Source organism: Tenrec ecaudatus, chromosome 1 (assembly GCF_050624435.1).
Source record: "Tenrec ecaudatus isolate mTenEca1 chromosome 1, mTenEca1.hap1, whole genome shotgun sequence".
Taxonomy (NCBI): Eukaryota; Metazoa; Chordata; class Mammalia; order Afrosoricida; family Tenrecidae; genus Tenrec; species Tenrec ecaudatus.
Window position 1 is genome coordinate 319,531,112 of NC_134530.1, and position 14,108 is coordinate 319,545,219.

General features: G+C 47.2%; 1 protein-coding gene across 2 annotated transcripts; it reads right to left on the reverse strand.

Moving 5' to 3' along the window:
* Nucleotides 1–8,186: 8,186 nt before the first annotated feature.
* ID4 (inhibitor of DNA binding 4) lies at nucleotides 8,187–10,754 on the reverse strand. Of its 2 annotated transcripts, XM_075533410.1 has the most exons (3): nucleotides 9,980–10,754; nucleotides 9,661–9,719; nucleotides 8,187–9,169 (listed from the first exon to the last, which is right to left on the reverse strand). In XM_075533410.1, exons 1-2 carry the CDS (start codon nucleotides 10,412–10,414, stop codon nucleotides 9,675–9,677), a joined length of 480 nt encoding a protein of 159 aa, XP_075389525.1. In that variant the 5' UTR covers nucleotides 10,415–10,754; the 3' UTR covers nucleotides 8,187–9,169; nucleotides 9,661–9,674. The 2 variants fall into 2 exon arrangements, with proteins under 2 accessions (XP_075389525.1, XP_075389527.1); XM_075533412.1 differs by lacking the exon at nucleotides 9,661–9,719.
* Between the last annotated feature and the right edge of the window lie 3,354 nt (nucleotides 10,755–14,108).

Below are 14,108 nucleotides of genomic sequence, written 5' to 3' on the forward strand. Positions count from 1 at the left end.
GTTCTCGCTGTTAAAAAGCAGCCAATCCTGAGCATGCCTTGCTGTAATTACTATTTACGCAAGATTTGAACCCCACCTTGTCGGAAAGAATGCGAGGCACACTGTAGATTAGAATACGGAACAAGATAAACTACTTAAGAGGAAACTGGAACGCAGTCCATCCACACTGAGTTTTGTGGCCCTCGATTCCCAAACCACACTCTCTCTCTCGTGGGACCCAAACACACACAGTGACCACGTAGGAAGGAGGATTTTCACACCTGGAACTCTTTATGGGGCAGATGGCTTTACCTGTCTCCCTTGGGACAGCTGGGTGAGTTCACACTGCTAGACCTTGTGCTTAGCAGCCCAACGGTGTAACCTGGCCCTGGAGTAGAGACTGAGAGACCAGGGTCTAGGCCCGTCTTCACCAGTTCACTTTGGGAGCTTTCATCTCTTCAACAGAAAATGAGAAATCTGGCCTGGGACCAAGACACACGCCAGATTTCTAATGATCTGATCCTGCTTCTGGGGCCCTGGATAATCATGTTGTTGTTGTTTGTGGTTGTTAGGGCTCATCGGGTGGGTTCCAACCCATAGCCACCTTACGCACACAGAATAAAACACTGCGTGGTCCTGCGCCATCCTCGCAATTGTTCCAAAGTCTGAGCCCATTGTTGAAACCACGGTGTCAATTCAAGTGGTTAAGGGCCTGCCTCTTCTTTGATGCCCCCCTGCTTTCCCAAACGCAAGCCATCACGAACACTTCTGGCTGAGCATCCGTCTGTGGCTGCCACCCTTCCTTGCTGCACTTTTTCTTCCTAGTCGCCGAGGTGCCCTTGTCTACGCACCCATGCTCCTGTCTTGCTCCAGGACGCAGGCTCTGCGCTGCCTCCTCTCCTTTTGCTGCTCTGCTTGCAGCATTCTCTGCCCAAGGCTGCCCACACCCCCTCATTCTCAAGAACATGCGCTTTATCTACTTTCCAAGTTGAAGGCAGCCAGAGGCACTAGCAGATAATGAAATCTCTTGACTGCAATTTTGAACTGCAAAGAATTTGCTCCATTTGCTGGCACCGAGAGTTACAGGAATGTTCTTCTAGTGCTTGTGGTCTGGAGTCATGGGAGGGTCTGGGATCTTCAGGAAACAGAGATGCAGAAAAATAATTGTGATATAGGCTGGCTTTGGAGGTGAGGTGGAAAGGCATGGAGTCATTTTTGCAAGAGAGGTAATAGTGGAGTCTTCAGAGTAGTTAAGAGTTTAATTACCACCATTTTTTAGTGGTGATAAGATGTGTTGGGGGGGCAGGGTTGGGTTGTGGACCAGGGAAGGGGTGAGTTAGGTAGGGAAACACTGTGTAACGGGAGAGAAACATGAAAGAGCGTGCTATTTGGGATCTGGAGAGGTTAACTCTTACCCATAGATCAGCAAGGTTGACTTGCTGGTTTGTCTAGCTGGACAGGTGTCCCCTCCCTGCCCCCACCATCCCTTGTCTTTCCTGAAGCTGCTCTCTGCTTAACTCCCAGGAAATCAATCATACTCTGTCAACACTAGTGAGATAAGCATGCTTTGCTGTCTAGCACGTACAGGAAAAGATCTTAGAAGTGACTGAAGCGTACAATGTGAGCTTGAAGGCAGCCAGAATTCGAGAAAGTGCTGGTAGGAAATCATGCTTGAAGGATTCATAGGTGCAGGTCATAGGGGCCTCGTATGCCAGTTCAAGGAACTAGACAATGTTAACCCAGGGGCAGAGGATAACTGCTGAAGGGTAATGAGGTTAAGCAAGGGGTAACCCCCCAAAAGGGTGGGGGCAGAGCTGGGCAGAGCTCTCATAGTGCACATTTTCCCCAACAGGCAAGCATCCAACAACTGGCTCAGAGTTAGTGCACCCTGTGGCGTCGCTTGGGAAGGTCTCTGGTCACAGTGAATTTTTTTCATAAAAGCAGTGTCTTTCCAACCTCGTTTTTTTGTGATGGTCAGTTAAAAAGAACAGCATGCTCAGGATAAATGCCGCAGAATGTTGTGACGCTGAACACAGCTGACAAGGACAGCGCTGTGAGAAAAACTCAAGTGTTCGAGTGGTTGTCTCATTTCAAAAAAGGTGAAATGTTGACTGATGACAAACCTCTACCTGAACGTGTGTCAACTTCCAGAATGGACGAATCTGTTCACAAAATTGATGCACCTGTGCTCAAAGGTCAATGATGGACCATTGAAGAGATGGGGAAGTTACCTGGACTATCTTGAAGCTTGGTTCAGTGAATTTTAAAGGAAATTTTCAGAATGAGAAGGATCACTGTGAAATATGTGCCTCTGGTTCTGACTGAGCAGGAAAAAGAGCATCAAATGGAAACATGTGTTGCCTTGAAAGAACAGCTCTGAAATGACACAGACTTGTGTCCCAAGTCATTACGAATGATGAGACATGATGCTATTCTTGTGACTCCAAAAGAAAACATTAATCAAGTCGGTGGAAGACACCATTGTCTCCTCACCCCAAAAAAGCTCATCAAGTGAAATCAAACATCAAGACAATGTTCATTTGTTTTTTTTGATGTGAGGTGGTGGTGCATTTGGAGTTCGTTCCACCAGGTCAGACTGTTCATCAAGCTTTCTATTTAGAAGTGTTGAAAAGATTTCATAACAGTGTACAACAAAAAAGTCCTGATTTGTGGCAGACCCCAGGGGACTGGTTTTGCCACCACGACTGTGCACCTTCTCACCCAGCCATTTCAGTGCACCAGTTTTTGGTAAAAAACAGCATACCTCTTTTGCCCCACACACCTGGCCTCACTTCATGAAACATTTTTATTTCCACCAATGGAAAGGAACACAAAACAACAGCAACTTGACAACATAGAAGAGGTGAAGAAATAAAACAAGGGAGATGGTAGTCAGCCATCCCAACAGATGAGTTGAAAAGGGTTTCTAAGAATAGAATTGCAGATGTGACAAATACATTAAGTGTAATGGAGAGTACTTTGAAGGTGGTAATATTGCTTTTAAAAATATTTAAATACATAGCTTTGGGGGTAGGAAATAAGGTTTTTGGGGGTACCCCTCATATGTACCAGGGAGCTAGAAGAGAGGAGAGACTAGGAGATTGTTGCCAGAGTCCACAAGAGCATTAGGAAGACATAGCTGATGCCATAGCCGTGAAGCTGGGAGGCTGGGAGGCTTTGGGAGAACCTCAGGAGGGTTTGTGCCTAGCACCGATGGCTCCATGGTTAAATGCTTGCCTGCTATGCAGATGGGTGGCGGTTCAAGATCATTGACAACTCTGTTCCATGGGAGACGGATGTGGCATTCTGCTTCTGTGAAGATTCAGTCTTAAGAACCCTATGGAGTGGCTCTACTCTGGCCTGTAGGGCCATTGTGAGCTAGAAGGGACTCCCTAGCAATGGTTTTGTTGTTGTTGTTTATTTGTGTGTGTATTTTGATTTTCAAGGTCTAATTGGGTATGATGGAGCAGGAAGGAATCAAGCATAATTCCCAGTGGGTTCTTTTTTAGAACATTGCTGATGACAGGTGCTATTAGCCACCATAAGGAGTGCAGCCAGAGGAGCAGGTTTGGAAGAGATCATAAAAGCCTGTTTCCTTTCTGCTGCTTTTCAAGGTTGAGAGGACCTGAAGGCAGATGTACTCGTCTGAAGCCCAATTACCATTCAGCCAAGATAAAAGGGGTAAAGGAGGAGTAAGGAGAAGAGACTGGGAAGAAACGGCAATAAGAACTGTATTCTTGATTCGGTTGAACAAACAATGGTCCAGATCCGGGGTGGGCACTGCAGGACATGCTCAGAGTCTAATTTGTTTGGACAGCAGTCAGAGATTCAGGATCAACATGTAGGAAAAGTCTTTCCAAGAGTTATTGCCAACGGAAGGTGCAAACCTGATAGGAACCAGTTTGTGATTTTTCCCCTGGTTCCCTCTGAGTTTTTGACATTCAAGTACTTCCCTCTTCGTACCTTGATTTTTACTTGAAATTTCCTGTGAGATTACAATGCATTCCAGGGCACGATGGTCATGATGCTGGACTAAACGGTCCTTTGTTTCCTGTACTGATTTATGCTACATAGAACAGTTAGCTATTGTTGCTATTGCTGTTGTGTGCTGTCACACACCAGCCCCATATGACAGAGTAGAACTGCCCCATTGGGTTTTCTAGGCTGGACTCCATATAGCAGAAGATGGCCAGGCCCATTATCCCACAGAGCCACTGCTGGGCTCGAACTGCCAACTTTTCAGTTAGCAGTCAAGTGGCTGTGATACCCAACAAACCAAGTGCATCCCCACTGCCATCGATTCTGACTCAAAACCTATCAAGGGTTTCCAAGACTGTAATTCTTTATAGAAGTAGACAGTCTCATCTTTCACCCACAGAGCATCTGGTGGGTTTGAACTGCCAACTGTGTAGGTTAGTAGCCCAATGCCTAACCCACTCTGCCATCTTAGCAGCCCAGAAAGACAGGGATTTTTTTTTGGGGGGGGGGGGTTCTATATCCTTATATAAGTCTCAAATGTTAGGAATTATAAGAAAAAGTCAAGAGAAAATGTTGGAAGAATAATATGCCTAATTTATTTTTTAGAGTCAAGATCCCTTTGAAAGCCATTTTGGCCATTTGTATGTTGGCTGATTCTTTTTAGCTAAATAATTACACACACACACACACACACACAGGCTTTAAGCTTAACTGACTGCTGAAATTTCCCAACGTAATAGTACATATTTAAGACAACATGCACGTAAGTATTTAAGAGACACTCTGAGACACGTGAATTCTCATGAAGACCTGTAGACCTGGGACAGTTTGGATGAAAAGACAAAATAAAATGTTTACATGTGCTAAGCATGCAGAACCTGCAGCGTTATTTTCTCTGATACAGAACTAAAGAACTGTCATTAGAAGCAAGTTACTGTGTCTTATTTCATCAAGAATTTGAATAGTGTGTCAGTACTTGGGTAAAATCTTAGAAAAATTCTTTTGTAACACATGGGGTTTCTTACTGGGGTGGATTCACATGGAGAACTTGTTTTGGATCTCCTTATTTAAACATTTTAAGCCCAATTTCCCCGGAATTCACATGGCAGTCGGAGATGCTGGTGGCACATTCTGTTCCTAGCTGGTCCTTTCCCTGACTGCCCGCTCCCCCTCCCCCCAAGTTGGTATGTTGACTCTTTTATGGACTCGGACGGAACAGAGGGGCTTTTCAAATGAACTTACTTCCGCTTTCCCAGCCCTCTTTTCATAACTCCATGTGTGAATTTGCTGTGGCAATTTACAAATGCTGGACCTCACATCAGCAGGCTCGAGGTTCAATAGCAGTGCGTGTAGAAAACATTGAGCAAAGTGCTCAGACCTAAAGTGTTAGCCCTTATGGACTTATGCAAAACTTTTTAGAACAAGCCAGAGCATTAGTAAGGCTTAAGGAGGCATTTGAACAGAAAATGCACATTAAAAAGAACCCATTGACAATCTGAGAGTATGTGCTAATACGGGATTTGGGGTCAGTTTGTCTCTCCTTTGATGTCTTTTCTGTTTAAAGCACTGGTTGTACCAGAAATCAGGATGAAACTGTTAAGTCAGAGTACAATGCTCAAGTCTTTGGGGTGAATCATTCTAATTACTATAATGTATATTTTTGCAGAGTGGCATTGGTTATAATAGACAGAAATCACCTGGGTTTGAAGAATACCTACTGAGGCAGCCCCTGTGAAGATTCATTCTCATGCAGATACATTAATTACCTGGGCTTGCAAAACAGCAAGATTTCTTTCCTCAAAAGCCTGGAAGGTTTGTGTGTTTGCCTCTATGGAAACTCAAGAGCTATTTGGGCTGAATAGTATATATCTATTATAATAATATATATTAAAATACATCAGCTAGAGTGCGCTAGTTACATTTGACTCTACACTACTGTGAAATGCTTTGTCTGCATTATACATTTGCAGTGTGTGTGTGGGGTTTCCGTCTCTCCTTGCCGTTTTCCTGAGCATAATTCCATCTTTTCTTAGCAGTCTGAAGACCAGAAAATCTTCCTCTCGCATTCAACTACATTTTAAAAAAAGTATCCCATGACCACATGTAAGCCACACTTTTCATCACGTGGTAAACAACATTTTAAATAATTAAGGTGATGATCAGGAGAGCCATTCTTGATCATGAAAAACTGCATAACTATAGAAGTCAATTAGAAACCACAAACTTGAGAAACTTTTTTGCTTGGTGAAGATGCTGGCAGTATCGGATACAAGATTTTTTTCTTTTTTTGGTGGGAGATGTCTAAATGTTAAGTTCTCTGAATGCCATTAAACTTGCTGGTAAACGAGTAAAATCTACTCAATATCAGAGCATACGAATTGTTTAAAATGAACGTCCTTTCTCTTCATTTAATACGAGTGGTGTCTGAAATGTGACGATTCTACAGCATTGGAAACATCCAGTGTTTGTAGTATATATTTAACACCCCCCCCCTTAGAGGGTTTTTAATGATTGATTCTTGGGCTGTGCTTTTACAATATTAAGTACACAAACTGGGCAAAGTCAGGATTATTTTCCTGTTAAATAAGGACCTGAATAAATTTAGAACTAACTAGGGAGGTTGCTTGAAATGTTTTTATCTGGTTGCCTGGTTAGGAAGCAGGCAGCATTTTAATAGAATGTAGTACCATGTACAACTGAATAGAATTCTCTTCATCTCTTAAACAACGGGCTTGTTTTTTTGTTTTTTTTTTTGAGACATCAGATGCTGCTTGAGTGGCCCAAGGGAAAGATGCCAGCCCTGAGCAAAGGGGTATCTCTAACGCACTTCTTCCCTTTCAGCGGCTTTTCATAGCCAGAGTAGAAATACAGCCAAGGAGCCACATTTGTTTAAAAAAAAAAAAAAGCATTTATCTGCTTATTTCAAAGTCCGTAATCTTCCAGCCTGTTTGAAAGTGTGTCCAGGGCCTTAGGTAGGGTTCAGCAGTCTGGAATGACTGATGCCTGATTGGCACCCACAGCACACCTGTGACATGCTTGCTACTGAAATGAACCCTGGAAAGAAATGGAACGGCCCACTTTTAATAGCAAAGAATGCAACTGTTCAAATTCTTTGAATTTAGAAATTACAGCAGTGTTCCAGTGTTTTCCTTTTGATGTGCGACAAAATGAGTCATAACACATAATCTTCATTCTAAACAAGTTCGCGGACTTTCTATGACTCCACATTAAGTACATCAAATCTTAAAGACTGGTAAAACCCCAGAGCAGAGGGGCTAGCACTCTGGAAATGGGACAGATTTTAAGAGTTATTGATTTATTTGAAACTACCAGTATTAACTAAATTCATTTCTGTTGAGCTATGTAGCTATTATGGACCATGAGATTTCATATTCATATAAATATTTGACTTTAGTCTCAAAAAAACCTCTCTGGGGTCTGTAATACTTTCATTGTCATAATCTGAAACAAATCCTTTTCTTTTTAATATCAAACAGATCATGTTACATACATAGCTGACTATTTACAAAGCACCCAATTAAATCCTACTTAATTCTCTCTCTTAAAATTCCATCTACCTGGTACACAAAGTACCAATCACATACTGCATAATGCTCAGAAGCCCAGAGAGTCCAATCTCAACACAGAAAATATTACCAGCCTTAAAGAGTAAAGAAAAGTCTGAAAAACAAGAAGGGTATTTCAGAAATGAGACCAGAAATCACAGTACAAGACAGATAAATCTACTTTAATATCCACACATTAAAGTTGCACATCACGAGAGATTGAACAGTAAGTAGCGTAGCAGTAACTAACATAGCTATAGTGAAAATCATTTTCATAAAAAAATAATCTAGATGCAGTCATCAGAATTTTTGGTCTATTATGTTTGGAGATTGCCTTTTATCCCTGCTTGAAGAATTTGCCATTATGCCTTTGAACCTTTTATTTTTCTCCCACGGTTGCCTATTAATATTCTTTGGAGGAAGGAAAGCAGTTCAGCGTTCACTTTTAAAAGTTTGTCCTTTGGTAGCAAGCAGAGAACATTTTTCATTCTTATGATTTAAATAATCTGTACAGACATGAGACTTGGTGACATTAAGCTTTTCTGTAAAAACGAAGTGATAAAGAAAACAATTTTTTTCACTTTTGATAAAACAGATTCCATAAACTCCTAAAAGAGCCAAGCATTTCCCTAACCCATAAGCAGGAATCATTCAGAATCCATTTGACCTCGGCTAAAAACAAACACTCTTAATATATTACACTATCAAACCCTGTACTTCAAAACAGGAGTATTTCCAACAGGTATACTTCAGATACAAAGATTTCAGTCTAGGTTAAAGAAAACACATTTGGATGGACTCAGAACAAGTTTATTTCGCGAGTAAACATCTCATAGTCATGCAGGTCCACTATCTAGAGCTGTTACTTCCAATTCTACAGCACTGGGAAAACAAAAACATCTGAAACGAGGCCAACAGAAGACCGTCAAGACATCCAGCACTCTGCAACGGAGCTGGGAAAAGAAAAAAAAAAATCCTTTCCAAAAGAAATCTTCCCGTAAAATTAAAAACAACAACAAAATCACACATATATTATTTACAAAAAATATTTAATTAAAAATATTTTATAATTACAGTAGTCTATTAAAGCATATACTTCTCTCACACTTATAGAACATCTCTATATATACAGGGTATGAAATGCACTCAGTTGATCTATACAATATGTAACATTCTTGCAGGGAAAAACAAAGTTCCCTGCCCCATTATAATCATCTATTTTAAACAATAGATGTCAGAAGAAAACAAAAAGTATCTACAATGCTCTGGCTTATTAGTAAAGCTTCCAAGGAAAAACAGAGCTCCTTGATCACAAAAGGTCGGCTTCTAAAGTCGCATTTGCTCTTGGTCTTCGAAGTTATCAGTCCCGGTCGCGCTTCAAAGTTTGACGGCACCTCCAAAAAAACCAACCCAAAAAACACAACACAGGAATGTACAATTTCACAGCGGCTATCAAAAGAAGAGGCGTATAAGAACGTGCAAAAAAAGGGGGGGGGGCGTGTGAAAGTTGTGGGGTTTTCTCTCCTCTCTCCTCCTGGGCACGATGAAAGACAAGGGCATCCTAGGGGTTGCTGTTTTTTCCTTTCCTCCACTGGCTCGTCCCCTCCCTGCTAGAGCCGCTGGCTGGGGCGCAGGCGGCCGCACACCTGTGGAAGAGGAATGAAAGAGGGGGGTGTGTGATCCTTCCCGCCGCAGACTAACTGGCGCCGCCGACCCAACTTAAGACACGCTTGATCAACAACCCAAAACAAACCGGGCCCGACAACACCCCGGCCCCCGCCGGCGCCCAGCGGCGAGCAGCGGGTCTCAGGGCAGCCGGGCCCAGGCGCAGCGCCCCTCCAACCTGCAGCCCCGCCCCGCCGCCCCCCGGGGGTTCCAGGCCGCGCGGCTGACCGCGGGGCGGTTCCCACGCCCCCGCGAGGGCCCTTCCGCGGGAGGGGTGCAGGCCGGCCGGCCACCCGCAAAGGCACGGGGGCCACCGGCCGGCTCGCCTCGGTTTCAAGAGAACCCGGCGTTACGAAAGCGAACGGCAGAAGGCGGGGAGGGGTGTCCCGCCCCCTCGTTAAGTTTGCCCCGCAGACATGCAGGGGACCGACGGACGGGCGCGGTCGGCTCGAGCCCAGGAAGGCGCGCTCACCTGCAGAGCGAGGCTCAGCGGCACAGAATGCTGTCCCCCTGCTTGGTCACCGCGCCGGCCTGCAACGGCAACCCCACGCGGGGGCAGAGGTTAGCGGACGCACTCGGGGTCCTCGGCCCCGCCGGGGATGCCTGCTCCGGAGGCGGGCGCGCACCCGCACGGCCCCCACCCCGGGGACCTGCCCTTGGCAGCGCGGGGTCCCCGCCCCGCCAAGCACCCGATCGGGCAGCGCCGGGCGCCCGGAGGGGAAGGGGGGCTGGCATTCCCCGCGGAGGACCGGCGCCCGCGCCCCGCACGCCCTCCCCCGCCGCTCGCTCACCGGGTCCGTGTTGAGCGCCGTGAGCGGGGTCCGCGGCGGCGCGGCCGGACAGGTCCCGACCGGGTGGTGCTGCTGCGGCGCGGGCGGCGGCGGCGGCGGCGGCCTGAGCAGAGCCGGGTGCGTCTCGAGCGCCAGCTGCAGGTCCAGGATGTAGTCGATGACGTGCTGCAGGATCTCCACTTTGCTGACTTTCTTGTTGGGCGGGATGGTGGGGACCAGCCTCCGCAGGCGGCTGTAGCAGTCGTTCATATCGCACTGCAGGCACAGCGCCGGCTCGTCCGCCGCCGCCTCGGCCGCCTTGCAGCGCGCCGCCGCCGCCGCCGAGCCGCCCAGGCTGTGGCCGTGCTCGGCCAGACAGCGCAGCGCCAGCTCGCCGCCGCCGCAGCCCGACGGCACCTTGCGGCCCGAGGGGCGCACGGGGCTGACCGCCTTCATCGTGCGCGCCCTGCGCTCTGCGCCGCGCGAGCGACGGTGGCAGGCAGGCAAGCTCCGGGCCCCGGCCCGCGTCCGGCTCCGCTCCGCTCGCCTTCGCGCCCGGGGCCCCGCGACGCTCCCGCCGATCCCGCGCCCGAGAATTGACGGGAGGGTCGGTCCGGGTTTCGCAAGGGAAGTCTGTTCGGTGGGTGATAGCCGGGCCCGGCCCAAAGGCAAGAAAAAGATCAAAAGCGCCGGGCAGAAAGCAAAGCAGCGCCCCCAGCTCCGCCAGTCACTCCCTTCGGTGCTCGGACTAGACCCAACCGCCAGGAAGCGAGCACCAAGTCACCGCCGCGCCTCTGCCGCTCGGCTCGCGCCCAGCCCCGCGCGCAGCGGTATTTATAGAGCCGTGCGCCCCGGGGGCGGGGCCAGCGGGCCGGCCGGGCTGGGCGCGCGGGCGGGGGCGCGGCGGGAGGAGGAGGAGGGCGGGGCTCCGGGCGGAGTTGGCGGGGGGGACCGAGAAGCGGGCAACCCTAGTGGAGGAGTGGGCGGGGGGTCGGGAGTGGCCAGCCAATCAGGCTGACGGTGCCACCTCAGGGAATGACGCTTAGGCCAATGGGAAGGGCATTTCATTCCGTCAACGCTGGGGGTTGGGGCTCTGAGAAAAGAGGGTTGGGTGGGAGTCCAGCCCGGTGGGTGGGTGCCCCAGGGAGGCGGCTAGAGAGGGAAAAGTTCCCGAGAACTGCGGGGACGTGTGGCTGGGATGAACTGTCATCCCGCAGGGACTGCGGAGGGAGCGCTGGACCTTCTCCTGGATGCCCTACCGCTGCTAGTAGCGCAGCGCCCACGGGGTCCCTTGCCTCGCATCCCTTCAGTTCCTCGGATTCGGCGTCCTAAGAAGGATGCTATTCGAGGAAGCACGTTCGTTCCGTTCTGTATTTTCCTCCCTCCGCTTCATTTCACCTTTTCATCATTGTCGAGACCATAATAATGGGAGGAAGTGTGTAAGGTTTTATTTATTTCATTTTGCCATTAAAGCTTGGCTGAAAAAGAAAATGCCGAATACAAGGTTTGGGAGAAGTGACATAAAGAAATCAAAACGTGGTGGGATGTATTTTTATCTTTTCCAAAGAACGTGCAGAAGTGGGCTCAAGAAACACAATTGTACACATTAAATTAAAGCACGTAAACATTAAAAATGCATGAACCTGGTGTATTTAAAATTCCACATGACATATAATATTATTCCGACTTATGTAAACTTCATACCTGTAAGTTGATTTAGACCATTGATGCACTGCTGCTTCGCCTGGTAGTCCAGGTAAGTGACTTTATAGACAACGTTGAGAATGCCCCAAGCCCCCCTTTGCAGCAGCGCATTGCAATTCACTTTTCCAGCCCCTGGGGTCCCGATTGGTTCCCACTCTTCAGAAAATTCTGTTAATTCATGAATTTTGCCGCTTTGTACTCTGGTGGAAATGCTGCCCTCCAAGAGGTGAAAACAAAATTAAACAAGGCAACTCGGTGTGGTCTGTGTGTGCCTTTTCAGAAAAGAGCAAGAGAAAGCCCTTCCGATGCGAAATGGGCATGAAACTGGCAGTCAGTAGGAACAAGAATTTTTGAATGCCTTTCCCCTGCAGATCTACACGTTAGGTGATGGACTAAGCGGAGCGTTTTCTGCATTCAGGGCTCGGCGCCTTCATCTTTATAGTTAGAAGACAGAGCAGACAGGGATCTCATCTCCTCCCATGCATGTCCCATGCAGAAGCTGCCCTGCCTGCCCTGACATACCTGCAGCAGGCTGGTAGTTTGTTGAGGAGTCCTCTATTTCCCCAGAGCACATTCCTTTTTCCTGATGAAATGAAGAGCAACTATTTAATACTGCCTTCCCAGGTAAATGCAATAGCCCGCCTCTGCCCTCATCCGGATGCTGCTGTGGGGTGCTGTCTAGTCCATGTTGGCTCCCGGCAACCCTGAGCACAATAGAATGCAACACTGTCCTGTCCTGTGCCATGCTCACAATTGTTCCTATGTTTGAGGAAGTGTTTATAATAAGGGGCTGGAAACACGTCATATTCTTCCCAACTCAAGTACATACGTAGGTGGTCTACACACACACACACACACACACACACATTTACTATGGAAAACAAACAGAATCTCAAGGAAGTTTTGTGGTATAGAATCTTATATACTCAGGAATTCTTTTATATCCATTTAACTTGATAGAATACAAAGAGAATATTGCAATTTTAGATAAAAGGTAGAAGTGGCTAGATTCAATCATATTAACATAAATTATAAGGAATATATAGATGCATATATATATCTCAAGAGCGAGAGAGACTTTTTGTTCCATTGGCTTGACTGTTTCCTAGAGTGTCAAACATTGCAAAAAATAAAAAGCTGAGATTTGTCCGTTTGGCAAAAATCAGCAACATACACCTACATCTCCCCAGCTGTACTTTCCCTGACTTGACTCAGGTGAGATTTTAAGTTTTGAATGGTGACGCAAAGGAACATCCATTCTCGTCTTTGGGCCCTCCCTAAGTCCCACAGAGCCATGCCTTCCTTAGGTGTGACAAGCGTCAAATAGTGGTTGCCTTCAAGTCAGAAAGGCTGTGTTCATGGGGGACCTCGGGGAGGGGCAGGATTGCAGAAGAATGGACCGTGAGCAGAATCAACAGCACCCAGCCAAAAGGTGATGCTGAACCTAGACAATGGGAATAAGGAATACGACCCTGTCCTTTCCGACTCATGAATCCAGAGGGTACCAGGAGCTACGCAGCGTTTTTGTCCATTTAGACGCACGCATCCATGGCGTGAAAGCGGAAGTCACTAATGACCAACCTTGGGAGAAACCGTATAAGCTACATTATTTCTACTGTGCAAAGAAGAAAATTGAGTTTGCCTGGGACTCTTCCTTTCAAAGTGCTTCCCTCACCCTTGTAAGCACAAACTGACCTAGCCGAAGTCCTTGGCCTTGCAGTGCAGCAATTGAACCTCCATGGGAGCTGGGGTGAAATAGTCATAGAATTGCTCACAAGCCCTGGGGACCAAAATTATGTGTCCTCCTCCTCCTCAGACTGAGAGTGCTGTAGCCTTCCCGCCGTGAATTCTCCATGCTAATCAGTCCTGGGCTAACAGCAACTCCCAGGCTCTCAGAATCCACAATCACCCAGTGTTTACATGAAGCAAGGGTATCCAAGCATATTGTGCTTCTCAGCCCACATGCCTTTTTAGGACCTGAGCCTTCTTGCTCCAGGTGCTGCAATGAAACCGTGGGTGGGCTCGGAGACACAGATAAACACGAGTGTTCGCATGCCTTGGTCACTCTCTAAATGTAAGTGGCCAGTGGAAGAGGACCGTGACTTCTCTCAGAACATTAGTAGCCACAATGGACTTGGCAGGAAGAATGTCTCCTGGATCCAGAAACGGACGTTGGGCTATGTGGCAATCCAGGCTCAAGGTTGCTCTATCAGACACTAAGGTTGTAAACTTATGGGTGCTATCCTGGGGCTGCTGATACCACTCCCGGAAATAGATAGCCTCCCGGTCTGCCCAGTCTTGGAAAAGTTTATAGGAAAAGGAGGCTATATGTTGAACATAGCTGGGCAGAAAAGATGCAGCCATCAAAACTGCCCATTTTGGGAACTTTTAAAAGGTTTAAATGAAAAGTAAGTGTCCTTTTCTAAGCCCTTGTACATACCGATGT

Coding starts and splice junctions, on each gene's coding strand:
- ID4 (XM_075533410.1), bottom strand. CDS start 10,414: ATGAAGGCGGTCAGCCCCGTGCGCCCCTCGGGCCGCAAGGTGCCGTCG. Junction 9,720..9,979: donor CGGCGCTCAACACGGACCCG/GTGAGCGAGCGG, acceptor TTGCCGTTGCAG/GCCGGCGCGGTGACCAAGCA.